Below are 14,692 nucleotides of genomic sequence, written 5' to 3' on the forward strand. Positions count from 1 at the left end.
AAACAAAGCGTTGTAGCGGGATCTACATGTGAAGCGGAGTACATAGCTGCTTCGGAAGCAGCAAATAAAGGAGTCTGGATGAAGGAGTTCATATCCGATCTAGGTGTCATACCTAGTGCATCGGGTCCAATGAAAATCTTTTGTGACAATACTGGTGCAATTGCCTTGGCAAAGGAATCCAGATTTCACAAGAGAACCAAGCACATCAAGAGACGCTTCAATTCCATCCGGGATCTAGTCCAGGTGGGAGACATAGAGATTTGCAAGATACATACGGATCTGAATGTTGCAGACCCGTTGACTAAGCCTCTTCCACGAGCAAAACATGATCAACACCAAAGCTCCATGGGTGTTAGAATCATTACTGTGTAATCTAGATTATTGACTCTAGTGCAAGTGGGAGACTGAAGGAAATATGCCCTAGAGGCAATAATAAAGTTGTTATTTATTTCCTTATATCATGATAAATGTTTATTATTCATGCTAGAATTGTATTAACTGGAAACATAATACATGCGTGAATACATAGACAAACAGAGTGTCACTAGTATGCCTCTACTTGACTAGCTCGTTAATCAAAGATGGTTATGTTTCCTAACCATGAACAAAGAGTTGTTATTTGATTAACGGGATCACATCATTAGGTGAATGATCTGATTGACATGACCCATTCCATTAGCTTAGCACCCGATCGTTTAGTATGTTGCTATTGCTTTCTTCATGACTTATACATGTTCCTATGACTATGAGATTATGCAACTCCCGTTTGCCGGAGGAACACTTTGTGTGCTACCAAACGTCACAACGTAAATGGGTGATTATAAAGGTGCTCTACAGGTGTCTCCAAAGGTGCATGTTGGGTTGGCGTTTTTCGAGATTAGGATTTGTCACTCCGCTTGTCGGAGAGGTATCTCTGGGCCCTCTCGGTAATGCACATCATATAAGCCTTGCAAGCATTGCAACTAATGAGTTAGTTGCGAGATGATGTATTACGGAATGAGTAAAGAGACTTGCCGGTAACGAGATTGAACTAGGTATTGAGATACCGACGATCGAATCTCGGGCAAGTAACATACCGATGACAAAGGGAACAACGTATGTTGTTATGCGGTCTGACCGATAAAGATCTTCGTAGAATATGTAGGAGCCAATATGAGCATCCAGGTTCCGCTATTGGTTATTGACCGGAGACGTGTCTCGGTCTTGTCTACATTGTTCTCAAACCCGTAGGGTCCGCACGCTTAAGGTTTCGATGACAGTTATATTATGAGTTTATGAGTTTTGATGTACCGAAGTTAGTTCGGAGTCCCGGATGTGATCACGGACATGACGAGGAATCTCGAAATGGTTGAGACATAAAGATTGATATATTGGACGGCTATATTCGGACACCGGAAGTGTTCCGGGTGATTTCGGAGAAAACCGGAGAGCCGGAGGGTTACCGGAACCCCCCGGGAGAAGTAATGGGCCATATGAGCCTTAGTGGAAAGAGAGAGGGGCAGCCAAAGGTGGGCCGCGCGCCTCCTCCCCCCTGGTCCAAATTGGACTAGGAGAGGGGGGGCGGCGCCCCCCTTTCCCTCTCCCTCCCCACTTCTTTCCCCCTCCTAGTAGGAGTCCTACTCCTACTAGGAGGAGGACTCCTCCTTGGCGCGCCTATAGGGCCGGCCGGCCTCCTCCCCTTGATCCTTTATATACGGGGGCAGGGGCACCCCTAGACACACAAGTTGATCCACGTGATCATATTCTTAGCCGTGTGCGGTGCCCCCTTCCACCATAGTCCTCGATAATATTATAGCGGTGCTTAGGCGAATCCCTGCGACGGTAGTACATCAAGATCGTCACCACGCCGTCGTGCTGACGGAACTCTTCCCCGACACTTTGCTGGATCGGAGTCCGGGGATCGTCATCGAGCTGAACGTGTGCTAGAACTCGGAGGTGCCGTAGTTTCGGTGCTTGATCGGTCGGGCCGTAGAGACGTACGACTACATCAACCATACGCGTCCGTTGTCGATCTACAAGGGTACGTAGATCACACTCTCCCCTCTCGTTGCTATGCATCACCATGATCTTGCGTGTGCGTAGGAAAATTTATGAAATTACTACGAAACCCAACACCAACATGCTTCCTTTCGGCTCTGGGGTCTGCAGTTTCAGACCACTGTCCTCTCCTTCTCGATCTGCATGCGGACTTTAGAACAGGCAAGAGATTCAGGTTTGAATCATTCTGGACAAAAGCGGATGGCTTCCACCACGTTGTCGCGACGGCATGGGGATCAATATCATCTTCTGGAAATCCCTTTGTGGTGCTTGATCAGAAACTGAGAGCCACGGCGAAAGCACTACAGAGTTGGGCTGACAAGTGGATCGGCAATGTTAAATTCCAGATAGGCCTAGCTCTTGAGCTCATCAAGCAACTCGATGTGGCAGCGGAATCAAGAGAGTTATCAGAGGAGGAGAGGTCCTTGCGGAGATTGCTCAAAAACTCCTAGGTCTTTGCTCGCTGGAAAGGACGATCGCACGGCAACGATCACGCATGCTATGGCTTAAGGAAGGGGATGCTAGCACGGAGTTCTTCCACCAGCATGCAAACCACAGGCGGAGGAAGAACGTGATCATGACCATCAACTCGGAGAGTGGTATATGCACCGGGCACGAGGAAATCGCGGCTGCCGCCGACGCCTACTATGAGAACATCCTGGGAAAGGCCCCGCAGCGCGACTTTGGTCTGGACCTCGACGCACTTGACTTGACCAACCTAGATCTCCAACACCTTGAGGCTCCTTTTTCCGAACTGGAGGTGGGCAACATAATCAAAACCATGCCCAAGGACAAGGCCCCCGGCCCGGACGGTTTCACCGGACGATTTTACGCGGCATGCTGGGATATCATCAAAAGGGATTTCATGCGCGCATTGGACTGTTTCTACAAAGGAGATGTTCGTGGAATGCAGGCCATCAACAAAGCCTTGATCACTTTGCTCCCCAAAAAAGATGGGGCGAGCGAACTGGCGGACTTCAGGCCCGTTAGCTTAATGCATGGTATCGTCAAGATCTTCGATAAGATTCTTTCAGTAAGGGCCACTGCGGATCTCCCAAGGCTAGTGGGGATGCACCAGAGCGCATTCATACGTGGGCGATTGCTCCATGACAACTACATGCTCGTCCAATGCATGGCCAGAAAGCTGCACGCATTGAAGCACCCGACTGCATTGATCAAACTCGACATATCAAAAGCTTTTGACACGATCCAGTGGGCTTTCATCATGGAGGTGTTGAGAAAACTTGGCTTTGGGCAGCGGTGGATGTCCTGGATCGTCGGCCTCCTGTCTACGGCATCCACCAGAGTCTTAATAAATGGCATCCCAGGAGCGCCTATTTCCAACCGCAGAGGCCTGAGGCAAGGCGGATCCCTCTCCCCCATGCTGTTCATCATGATGATGGAGCCGCTCCACCGCTTGTTCTCCTTAGCGGACAGAGAAGGGATGCTCACACCTCTCACTAGGCAGGGCTCAAGTCAACGGGTCTCCTTCTTTGCGGACGATGTTGTCCTCTTCGTCAAGCCGGAGATCACTGACTTACACATATGCAAGGCAATATTTGAGCTGTTTGGTGGAGCATCTGGCCTGCGGATTAACATGGCTAAAACTGCCGCCATGCCAATTCGATGTTCAGACGAGCAAACAGGGCGGATCTCTGAGATTCTGGGATGTCAGATTGGGTCTTTTCCTTGTCGCTACCTAGGCCTGCCATTGAGTCTGCGACGTCTATCTGCGGCCCAGCTTCAGGATCTGGTTAATCAAGTGGCCGCCAGATTGCCGACATGGAGAGGAGCTTCTCTTCCGATCAGCAGCAGGCTAATTCTTGTCAAATCCGTGTTGTGCGCAATCCCGATCCATGCCATGCTCGGCCAATGTCTTCCCCCAAAGACGATCAAGGCAATCGTCAAGATCTGTAGGGGCTTCCTTTGGTGCGGGAAAGAGGAGGCTAACGGTGGACAATGTAAGGTGGCTTGGAGGGATGTTTGTGCGCCCAAGTGGGCTGGAGGTCTTGGCATACCTGACCGGCGCTGGCTCAACTCTGCGCTCCAAGCACGCTGGGCATGGCTTCAACGCACGGACAGCTCACGCCCATGGAAAGGCTTCGAGATCAGCATCTCTGAGGAAGAGCGTTCAATCTTCAAAACAACCACAACCGCACAGGTGGGAGATGGCAAGGAGACCCTGTTTTGGGAGGACCGATGGCTCCAAGGTCTTAGGGTTCAAGAGCTGGCTCCAAGAGTATATGCGAGGATCCCGCGGCGCATTCGGGAAGTTAGGACAGTCCATGATGCTATACAGGGTGGATCTTGGGCGCTCGAGGTCGGTCCAGACATGGATGAGGAGACACTGCAGGAAGTCCTTCTTCTCTGGGATAGGATGACGCCAACCATGCTTGCAGTGGATGCTCGAGATCAAGTTCGATGGGCCTGAGAGGAGGACGGCAACTACTCCGCGCGATCGGCGTATGCCTCCAAGTTCTGGGGCCTTGAGGTGGCGGCTTATGCGGACACGGCCTGGAAATCTAAGGCCCCTTTACAGTGCAGGTTTTTCACCTGGCTTGCCTCACGGAATAGGTGTTGGACCTCCGATCGCTTGGCAAGGCGCGGCCTTCCTCACCAGCCGGCATGTCCCTTCTGTGATCAGGACGTGGAAACGATCAATCACATTCTGGTGTCGTGTGTCTTTGCGCGATCAGTATGGCATATGGCACTAGAGGCCCTGCATAAGCCGCAGTGGATGCCGGCACCAGATGCGGAGTTGATACCCTGGTGCAATTCTTGCACGGCGACAGACATAAAGGCCAAGGACAGACGCACCAAACTATCCCTAGGGTTATGGGAACTATGGAAACATCGGAATGCCATCGTCTTCGACGGAGCGACTCCCTCTGCTACAATCGTGATTGCCAACATGGAGAAGGAAGGTAGAACGTGGAGCGCCGCTGGCCTCTTTAGAGGTGATTTCACCGCCTTCTTCGGAGGCCTAGCTGGGTGGGTTAGAGAGAGAAACTAGTTTCCCTAAGCAGAGGCGTTCGTGCGGTGGACTCTTGCATGTAACATGATGTAAGAATGCTATGTGGATGGGGCTCTTTCCCCTCTCCTTTCTCTAATATATGATACGCACACTCGTGCGTATTCTAGAAAAAAAATGTCGCGAGTAACTAGCTGCCTCCCTTCGACGAACGGAGGAGTCCATATGGGCTTGATTGGGGATGGTCCAACTAGTACACGTCGGCAGCCTGGGCAGGCGCCTTTTTATGAACGACAAAAAACATCTTCTTTTTTACTTCTGCTTTGAACTTTCTTTCCTGTTTGTCCAAACTTATTAAAAAGATTACTTGATTGGATATAACGATACTATGCATTTTTGAGAATTAATTTGAACAATTCTTGAAACTTCATACTCTCTCCGTTCCTAAATATAAGTCTTTTTAGAGATTTCAAAAAAGACTACATACAAAGCAAAATGAATGAACCTACACTCTAAAATATGTCTATATACATCTGTATATAGACCATGTTGAAATTTTTAAAAAGACTTATATTTAGAATTGGAGGGAGTATTTTAGAAAATAAATATAGCCACTAAATCCAAGCTGATGACATACGGAAATGATAACTACAGGTTTCACACACTAGAACACTCACATAAATATGTCATGTCTCACATCACAGACACATAGAAATTGAAAACCGGTAATATAAATTTAAAACTAGAACAAAAGTTGTTTAGGCATGTTGCGAGTAACTAGCTGTCTCCCTTCGACGAATTAAGGTGCATCTCTATGCCATATTGCTGCATAAAGACGAAACAACTTGTGAGAAAATACCGACGACAAAACCAGACAACAAACGTAACATAAACATATAAAACTTACTTTGGATTTTCGCTGCATGTTTGCCTGTTATGACCTGGTTTGTGGCATATGCCGCACAAACGATCACTTTTCTCGCCAAATGCTTTTGGTCTACCATTTTTCGTCACTTCTGGGCCCCCTTTTGCACGGCCTTTTCGAGTTTGCTTAGGTGCACCATTCGTGCAAACTTTTAGAGGATCACCAATAACAACTGCATCTCGTTGACACTCACATGCCTCCTCATTCATAGAACTTCTGTGGCCATCTGCTTCATTATCAGGGGCATCTTTATTCGATATTATATCCTGGAAAGTTTTCTTTAACTTATCGAACAAAAATGGGTTATTGGCTGCAACATGGCAAGCTTTTGCTCCTAATATTCTCAGCTCACTATACCGAGCTCGCTCCACTGCTGACAAACCCCAGCCAAACAGATCGCTCGTGCGCTCGGCAGGCAGGCCATCTCTCGCCATTTTGGACAACCTTTGAAGGACACAACAATTAGGAATTTCAGATAATTTGAGATGATTCAGTACACGCAGAATGTGTTTGCTTACCTATGGTGTCTAAGTATCTCTTCTCAAATGCAGAAGCAATTTCATGCACAAGTGGCTGCTGAACTTACTAGACATGCATGAAGCATATGGTGCTCTCCTCGGTAAGTGATTTACCCATTTATATCTGTTTTGGCCTGATCCCAGACCTTGGCTACAGTCCATGTAAACCTTGTGTTAAACAACGGAATGCACAAATTATAACTTCCTCACATTGTTGTTGTGCCTTATGTTTTGTGAGGAATATTTTGAGGAAAACATATATGGAGTGCGGGCAATTTAACTTACTCCCTCCATCCATTTTTACAAGGTCTAACTCCAAATTTAACGTACAATGACTGCCGTGCCCGCCGGGGACGGCGCAAAGGGGGGCGCACTGTAGCCATGCTTGCTTGTCGATGGAGGTTGACTTTTTGGGACTGGCCGGCATGCGCTAGCCGGCTAGCTGGCACCTGGCCGGGTCGCGCTGGGATGCCGACCAGGGGCGAGCCGGATTGAGGGGCGTTGCCAGCCCTGATATTTTTAAAAATGATTCGGGTTTCGTTGCTTGCTCGGGGGGCCATCCCTCTGACAGTAGTCCCCTAAGCTGTGAAGGCTCGCCGGCTCTAAGCAGGGGGGCCTTTTGTTGGTGCCAGGTCGGCCGATTGCCTTTTCTTGAGGGCGTGTTGTGACGGTTTTTGTTCGGGTTTCCGTAAATTAATTGGGCAATTCTATTCTATTTTTTTAATGAATCAGGCCCTAAGGGACCATATCTCCAAAAATAATAATAAATGTGCTCTGGATTGTATGAAAATCATCCAATTTTCATGTAATTTGTTTGATTTGTTGAAACCCGGCTTAAAATGTATACGTGTAGCATTGGATGGCCAGCTCCTGCATCAATGTCTGTGGATGGATGCCAAAGCAAATTTACGGGTTGGAGACACCCTCACATAAAAAGATTACTAACAAGTCTCTGTACGGAATTCATATCAAAATATAGCAATATTTGTTTGCCATTACAAAAGAAAGCTAGTAACCCTATCAATTAAATAAATTTTAGCTGCACGGCTGTGATTCAACAGTATGATGGGACTTAAGCAAGACAAGTAAAGGACTCTTCCTCATCCTTGAAAACACAATAATAACCATGAAATAGTAACTTTGAAAACTTTACTCCCTCATAATATGAAAGAGTTATTGATAAAGTAATAAACATGCTAACATAATACTCCCTCCGTCTAGGTGTGTAAGTCACCATACAAAAACCAAATAATCTCAAAACACTTAGGCACGGTACATTAAGGGGCTGTTTGGATTGTAACTATGTTTGCTTATGTTGCCACATTATTCTTTGCCACACTTGTCACACTTGCCTAACTTGAGTTGCTCAAATTGTTAGCCACATTTTGGCTTGCCTAAGGGAATCTTGTCACATTTTTTGTGTCTATGATATATGGGGTTCACTGTTCATAAAAAATATATTCTTGCCTTAGGTGTGGCTAGAACTAAACACCACCTAACTTGCTCAAACTTGCCTAAGGTGGGGTGTGGCAAAGTGTGGCAATATGTGGCTGGAAACCAAACAGCCCCTAACTCCCTCCTCGTTTCTTGTTTTGTGACATATCAACCAATAAAAGATGTGAGCCGTGCATGCTTTCAATGACTTGAGACTATCAAACATGACATGCAGTGGTTAGGGCCCGTTTGGTTTCAAATAAGTCACCAACTTATAAGTCGAAAAGTGAAGAAAAAAAAGTGACTTATTTTACCAAACAAACCCAACTTATAAGTCATAAGTTGCTCCACCTCAACTTAAAACTTATAAGTTATCCCATTTGCATGGGTCCCACCACCTTTATATAAAAAAACAAGGTGAGGAGGTGTGGTCAGGTAACAACCAAACAGACGCGACTTATAAGTCACTATAAGTCAGGTGACTTATTGAAACCAAATAGGCCATTAGTTCATTGCATGCAATGCTATTAATTAGTAAAAAAACATTAAGTTTTTTCGTTTTCCTCTGTCTTGGTCGCGGTGTACAACGTAAGATGACTTACATACCTAGACGGAGGGAGTAATTTGACAGAAAGATCACTAGTTGACCATGCTAACATGTTGGTAATCTGACTGAAAAATGGGATCGCAGGCGTATACCGGTGTACCTTTTGATGGATGGAAGAGTTAGAGGCGGCGGGGTCAAGCGGGGACGTTCGTCTGTTGTATCAAGCGGCAGACCGGCAGTGTTCATCAGTTGAGGGAGTGGACGGCGTCGCCTGCCGACCGACGACGACTGGCGGCGGTGCTTTGCGAACGTGGAGCGGCGACATGTGCTGCCCTAATCGATCTGCTCGTAAAAAAACATGTTGGGCCGTACAGGTAACGCTCGTTATATAGGCGTACGTACGGGCTAACAGGCCAATCAGTCCACCCTTCCACGATGGGCTAACAGGCTGCACTGGTTGGCTCGAGTGCAAGCTTTAGTGTTTTGGGCTTCTATTCAGTTTTTATCTACGGTAGGCAACAGGTAGCTCTAAAGAAAAAACAAATTCTAACAAGAAAGTATGCGTCAAATAGTTTTTTTCTTTTTGAGGGGATGCGTTAAATAGTTGAGGCTGCGCACATGGTCAGGTCTAGTGACCAGTGGGTCAGGACACTCTTAATGCACTCCCTTGGGCAGATTTCCTTTTCTTCAGTTTATATAGATGGATTGCCTTGATTTTATTATCTTTATATGGATTTTAATATTTTATATTTTTTTGAGAAATAAGTAAATAAATTTTATCATCTATTAAAAAAATTAGCATATGGAAATATTATATCAAAACGATATCAGCATATATTAAAAATGCTTACTGTATATTAAACAAATGTTCCACATACTTTACTAAAATATTCATTGTGCATATAAAAAGTGTTCACCATATATTAAAAAAATCATTGTACAGAAATTTGTAAAAAAGGAAAAGTGAAAAGTGAAAGAAAAAAGGAGGAAAAGAAAAAACATAATAAACAAGAAAATAAAGGGGAAAATAATAAGTGAAAATATCAACTAAAAACCAGAAGGACTGGAAGATAAAGAAAACCCCGTATAAGAAAGAAAAACAAAAATGTAAATGAAAACAATAAAAGGAACATTGAGATCTCACAGAAAAAATTGGAAGAAAAATATAAGCCAGGAAAAAACAGTAAATAGTGGAAAGAGACTGAGAACACGACTATAAAAAACAAAAAGGCGGAAAAGAAGCAATCACAACTGAAAACACGACTATACTCATTGCTGAGGAACATTTCCCCTTATACTCATTGCTGCCTGAACGTAGTTCCAACTCCCTCTTCATGAATTATTTCCCACCGTATGAAAGAACATGCTACCATGATGGTCTCGATGGTGGGGTTAGGAACAGTTATCTGAATGTCATCTGGACGCTCAGAACAGACCAGTTCTTTCAACGCCGCTGCTCCAGATCGGTTGCTTCAGTTTTTCGTTTTTCACAAGACATTTCTGTGATAAGCAGTTAATCTGCTAGGAAAATATGAGTTCGATAGGTTACCTAACCTGTTATGTGCAGTACCTGTAATCTGTAGAGGCAGAGTAGTCACAAATCCATTGTCGTCCAGCCCGGTTAGGATACCTGGCTTTCACCCAGGCGACCCGGGTTCAAATCCCGGCAATGGAGCACTTTTTTTCTTTTCATTTTACCTCGCTCTTTATGTTGGTAGGATGTTGGGTGTCCTGAACATGTTGTGGAATATCCTCGCATTTCTCGCATTCCAAATAGTCCAACCAACAAGCATCATTAGGAGGCCATTGCTTACCTATGCACCATCGTCCGGCTAGACATGTTTGTCTACCACTCTTTTATCAATCGTCTACCGGCCAAGTGGCAATATCCTCTATTTAGAGCCAATTTTTCAACATTTTCCAAAGTCTCGACATGTAACGGCACTTGTAGAAGAGGTGCACCATGGACTCCTGCTCTCTCTGCACAACGGGCAAAGTCTGCAATTGTCCCAATCTTGCTTGGCCAAGCGGTCGGCAGTTAATACACGATTTTGAATTGGTAGCTTCATCATAACATTATAAGCAAAGGGGGACTGATGCTAAACAGTAGACTCCAAGCAAGTATTCTGATGGCCAGCACGGTTTTGTTTTGCTACTAAAAGTAACATAATAATTCCTCTAAAAAAAGCAACATAATCATTGTCTAGCTTCACAAGAAAACACACATAAACTGTTGCTATTGCTAATACAAGTGTAGATTCTCTTGTTTCATAACAGTTTCTAAAATTGACATATTAAGGATGGCATTTGTTTACTAGCAAAATCAATGGAAGTGCACAACTTAACTCACAAACAAGCAGACAAACAGTGGACTGCATGTACTGCTACTTCAAGTTGTGAGCCACACTTACACAAAAGATCAAGATTCTACCTTGCTATTTTCAGGACACCCCTTTTTCAGAACTTGAAGCTTGCTTAACAATAAAAATGAGAATATAATGTCAAGGTTGCAGTTGGTAGGCTGGTGCTAACCTACTGGGTGCTGCTATTTGGTGATCAACATAGACTCAGTAATTATGTACAAACAACAACAACAACAACGACAACGACGATGACGACGACGACGACAACGACGACGACGACGACACAACAACAACAACAACAACAACAACAACAACAACAACAACAACAACAACAACAACAACAACAACAAGCACTTAGTCCCAAACAAGTTGGGGTAGGCTAGAGCTGAAACCCATAAGATCTCTCAACCAACTCATGGTTCTGGCTCATGGATAGCTAGCTTCCACGCACCCCTGTCCATGGCTAGTTCTTCGGTGATATTCAAGTCCTTACAGATCTCTCTGGTTTTTTGGCAATCTCTACTAAAAAAGAATCCATGAGCTTATAAGGTATGATGGTAGGGTTTTTTGTGACAATTTCTTTTGTTTCTGGTGTATCCTGGACCTGTGTTTGCCTTGATCATGTGCTACAAAAAATCCCAATGAGGACTTGTTTGGATTGGAAGGAATCAAAGCCAAAAATTTCATAGTTAAGTTAACTTTTAATATGAGTATTTAGTGATGGGGCCTAATTCCCGTCAAGGGGCATTTTCAGTAAGATAAGACCATGATCTACAGCATGGCTACTCGATTCATGATTCATCAGGTTCGCAGTGCACAACTTAACTCACAAACAAGCAGACAAACAGTGGACTGCATGTACTGCTACTTCAAGTTGTAAGCCACACTTACACAAAAATATCAAGATTCCACCTTGCTATTTTCAGGACACCCCTTTTCAGAACTTGAAGCTTGCTTAGCAACAAAAATGAGAATATAATGTCAAGGTTGCAGTTGGTAGGATGGTGCTAACCTGCTGGGTGCTGCTATTTGGTGATCAACATAGACTTGGTAATTATGTACAAACAACAACAACAACAACAACAACAACTACTACTACTACTACTACTACTACTACTACTACTAAACAACAACAACAACAACAACAACAACAACAACAACAACAACAACAACAACAACAACAACAACAACAACAACAACAACACCAGCAGCAGAAGCAGCAGCAGCAGCAACAACAAACAGCAACAACAACAGCAGCAGCAGCAACAACAACAACAACAGCAGCAACAACAACAACAACAACAACAACAACAACAACAACAACAACAACAACCAACCAACCAACCAACCAACCAACCAACCAAACAAACAAACAAAGCCTATCGAAGAATCAGATTCGATATAAACAAGATCGTTGTGTAGCACGTCGGGAAGCTACTAGTACAATACTTCTATACTACCACCTACAGCAAACAAATATGCTACTCCCTCCGATCCACTAAAGCCGCGCCGATTAATTTGGATCGGAGGGAGCACTAGTTTGTTGCTTACTTCATACAGACACTTGAGACTGGTCTGTGATCTTGAGGGTTCTTTACAGATGTTGATGTCGCCGCGGCCGACTGTTAGTTCCGGCTGTTTCGTCTGTGTTAGAAGGGAGAGAGGGATTTGGTGGAATTGTTGTTGTATTGCTTGAGACTCGTGGGCATATATATATAGAAGTACAATGATCTATTTGGAGTACAAGACAAGCCAGAACGAATCCTAGTGTATCTCGTCTTTCCTAATAAACATTATACTCAACATCCCCCCGCAGTCACAACGGTAGCGACGCAGATGGTGAGACTGGAGAAGAATCCGAAGGCAAGCCGACGGACCCCCCGCACAGTCGTAACGGTAGATGCATCGCGGAAGGCGTGGTTGGAGCGGAAACCTACGAGGTTGCTCAAGTAAGGCGGTAGCCCTTTGTGCCGTTTGTCAATGTAGCCGAGAGCAGAGGATGGTGTAGCCGTGGTCGAGGTAGCCGTGCGAAGAATACCGTGGTTGATGTCGAGTCGGGAAGCCAGTGTTGAGGATGTCGCCGTGGAGCCGCGGGTGCAAGGAGGTGCCGAGTTAGCATGGGCGCAATGATGTCGAAGCAGTGGTACACCGAAAAGGAGATGTTGTTGACAACGCGTCCCGACGGGTTTGTCAAGCCCGGGGACACATCGTAGACGAAGGCACACACCGGTGTTGCCAGCACCGGACATGCGTAGACGGACGAAGACGAAGTTGACGAAGCGCCGCACCAGGCTTGCCAGGCCCGGAGACACGTCGTGGACGAAGGCACGCGGCGGTGTTGCCATCACCGGGCACGCGGGAGACTGGGACCTGCACGAGCTGTACGCCATGTCGAAGAAGTCGGAGAGGTCAGCAGAGAAGAACTCGACGATGATTGCGGCGTCCATCGGCGCGGGGCCGATGTCACCAATGGCGGTCGGAGTACACGAAGTGGTCAGGATAGATGACGGCGACACTAGCGACGGGCTGGTGCTGGACGAAGATGAAGGGAGGTGGACGGGTGGCGGCATCGGCTACGGGGGTAGCAGCGGTAGCGGCCGAAGAAGAGCAGCGGCGGCAGCCTGACGACGGCGGCGGCGGCGGTGTTCGAAGTAGGTGAGGAGAACCCAACAACGTGACGAAGACCGGCGTGGACGATGGTGTTCCCGCGCCAAGGGAGGCGGCACGGCGCATACCACAGGAGGTCGACGCGCGTGACGACGGAGTGGACGGCGGGCCGCGACACTAGGGCCCGAAGAGGCGACGCAGTGGTGACGGGCAGGTCGGGGCGACGGCGAGAAGACCTCGGGGCAGCGGTTGGGACCGCGGGCCGTGGCGCTGTGGCCCGAAGTGTTGGGGAACATAGTAATTTCAAAAAAATTCCTACGCACACGCAAGATCATGGTGATGCATAGCAACGAGAGGGGAGAGTGTGTCCACGTACCCTCGTAGACCGAAAGCGGAAGCGTTAGCACAATGCGGTTGATGTAGTCGTACGTCTTCACGATCCGACCGATCAAGTACCGAACGCACGGCACCTTCGTGAAGGAAATATTCCCTAGAGGCAATAATAAAGTTATTATTTATTTCCTTATATCATGATAAATGTTTATTATTCATGCTAAAATTGTATTAACCGGAAACATAATACATGTGTGAATACATAGACAAACAGAGTGTCACTAGTATGCCTCTACTTGACTAGCTCGTTGATCAAAGATGGTTATGTTTCCTAACCATGGACATGAGTTTTCATTTGATTAACGGGATCACATTATTAGGAGAATGATGTGATTGACTTGACCCATTCCGTTAGCATAGCACTTGATCATTTAGTTTGTTGCTATTGCTTTCTTCATGACTTATACATGTTCCTATGACTATGAGATTATGCAACTCCCGTTTACCAGAGGAACACTTTGTGTGCTACCAAACGTCACAATGTAACTGGGTGATTATAAAGGTGCTCTACAGGTGTCTCCGAAGGTATTTGTTGGGTTGGCATATTTCGAGATTAGGATTTGTCACTCCTATTGTCGGAGAGGTATCTTTGGGCCCTCTCGGTAATGCACATCACTTAAGCCTTGCAAGCATTGCAACTAATGAGTTAGTTGCGGGATGATGTATTACGAAATGAGTAAAGATACTTGCTGGTAATGAGATTGAACTAGTTATTGAGATACCAACGATCGAATCTCGGGCAAGTAACATACCGATGACAAAGGGAACAACATATGTTGTTATGCGGTCTGACCGATAAAGATCTTCGTAGAATATGTGGGAGCCAATATGAGCATCCAGGTTCCGTTATTGGTTATTGACCAGAGACATGTCTCGATCATGTCTACATAGTTCTCG

General features: G+C 45.9%; 1 protein-coding gene and 1 non-coding gene across 2 annotated transcripts; one reads left to right on the forward strand and one right to left on the reverse strand.

Moving 5' to 3' along the window:
• Positions 1-5,911: 5,911 nt before the first annotated feature.
• LOC147988796 (uncharacterized) lies at positions 5,912-8,678 on the reverse strand. Its single transcript, XM_087535915.1, has 2 exons — positions 8,593-8,678; positions 5,912-6,377 (listed from the first exon to the last, which is right to left on the reverse strand). Exons 1-2 carry the CDS (start codon positions 8,676-8,678, stop codon positions 5,912-5,914), a joined length of 552 nt encoding a protein of 183 aa, XP_087392041.1.
• Positions 8,679-10,033: 1,355 nt separating this feature from the next.
• TRNAE-UUC (transfer RNA glutamic acid (anticodon UUC)) lies at positions 10,034-10,107 on the forward strand. Its single transcript has one exon. It is a non-coding gene; the product is annotated as a tRNA-Glu (tRNA).
• The last annotated feature ends 4,585 nt before the right edge of the window (positions 10,108-14,692 follow it).

Source organism: Triticum urartu, chromosome 1A (genome assembly GCF_056163025.1).
Source record: "Triticum urartu cultivar PI428250 chromosome 1A, HENAU_Tu73, whole genome shotgun sequence".
Taxonomy (NCBI): domain Eukaryota; kingdom Viridiplantae; phylum Streptophyta; class Magnoliopsida; order Poales; family Poaceae; genus Triticum; species Triticum urartu.

Bases quoted from the DNA above. Each gene is read 5' to 3' on its own strand.
- LOC147988796 (XM_087535915.1), bottom strand. From the start codon at position 8,678: ATGAACACTGCCGGTCTGCCGCTTGATACAACAGACGAACGTCCCCGC. The intron at 6,378-8,592 runs GTACACCGGTAT...TGTCCTTCAAAG, and splicing joins ACTCTTCCATCCATCAAAAG to GTTGTCCAAAATGGCGAGAG.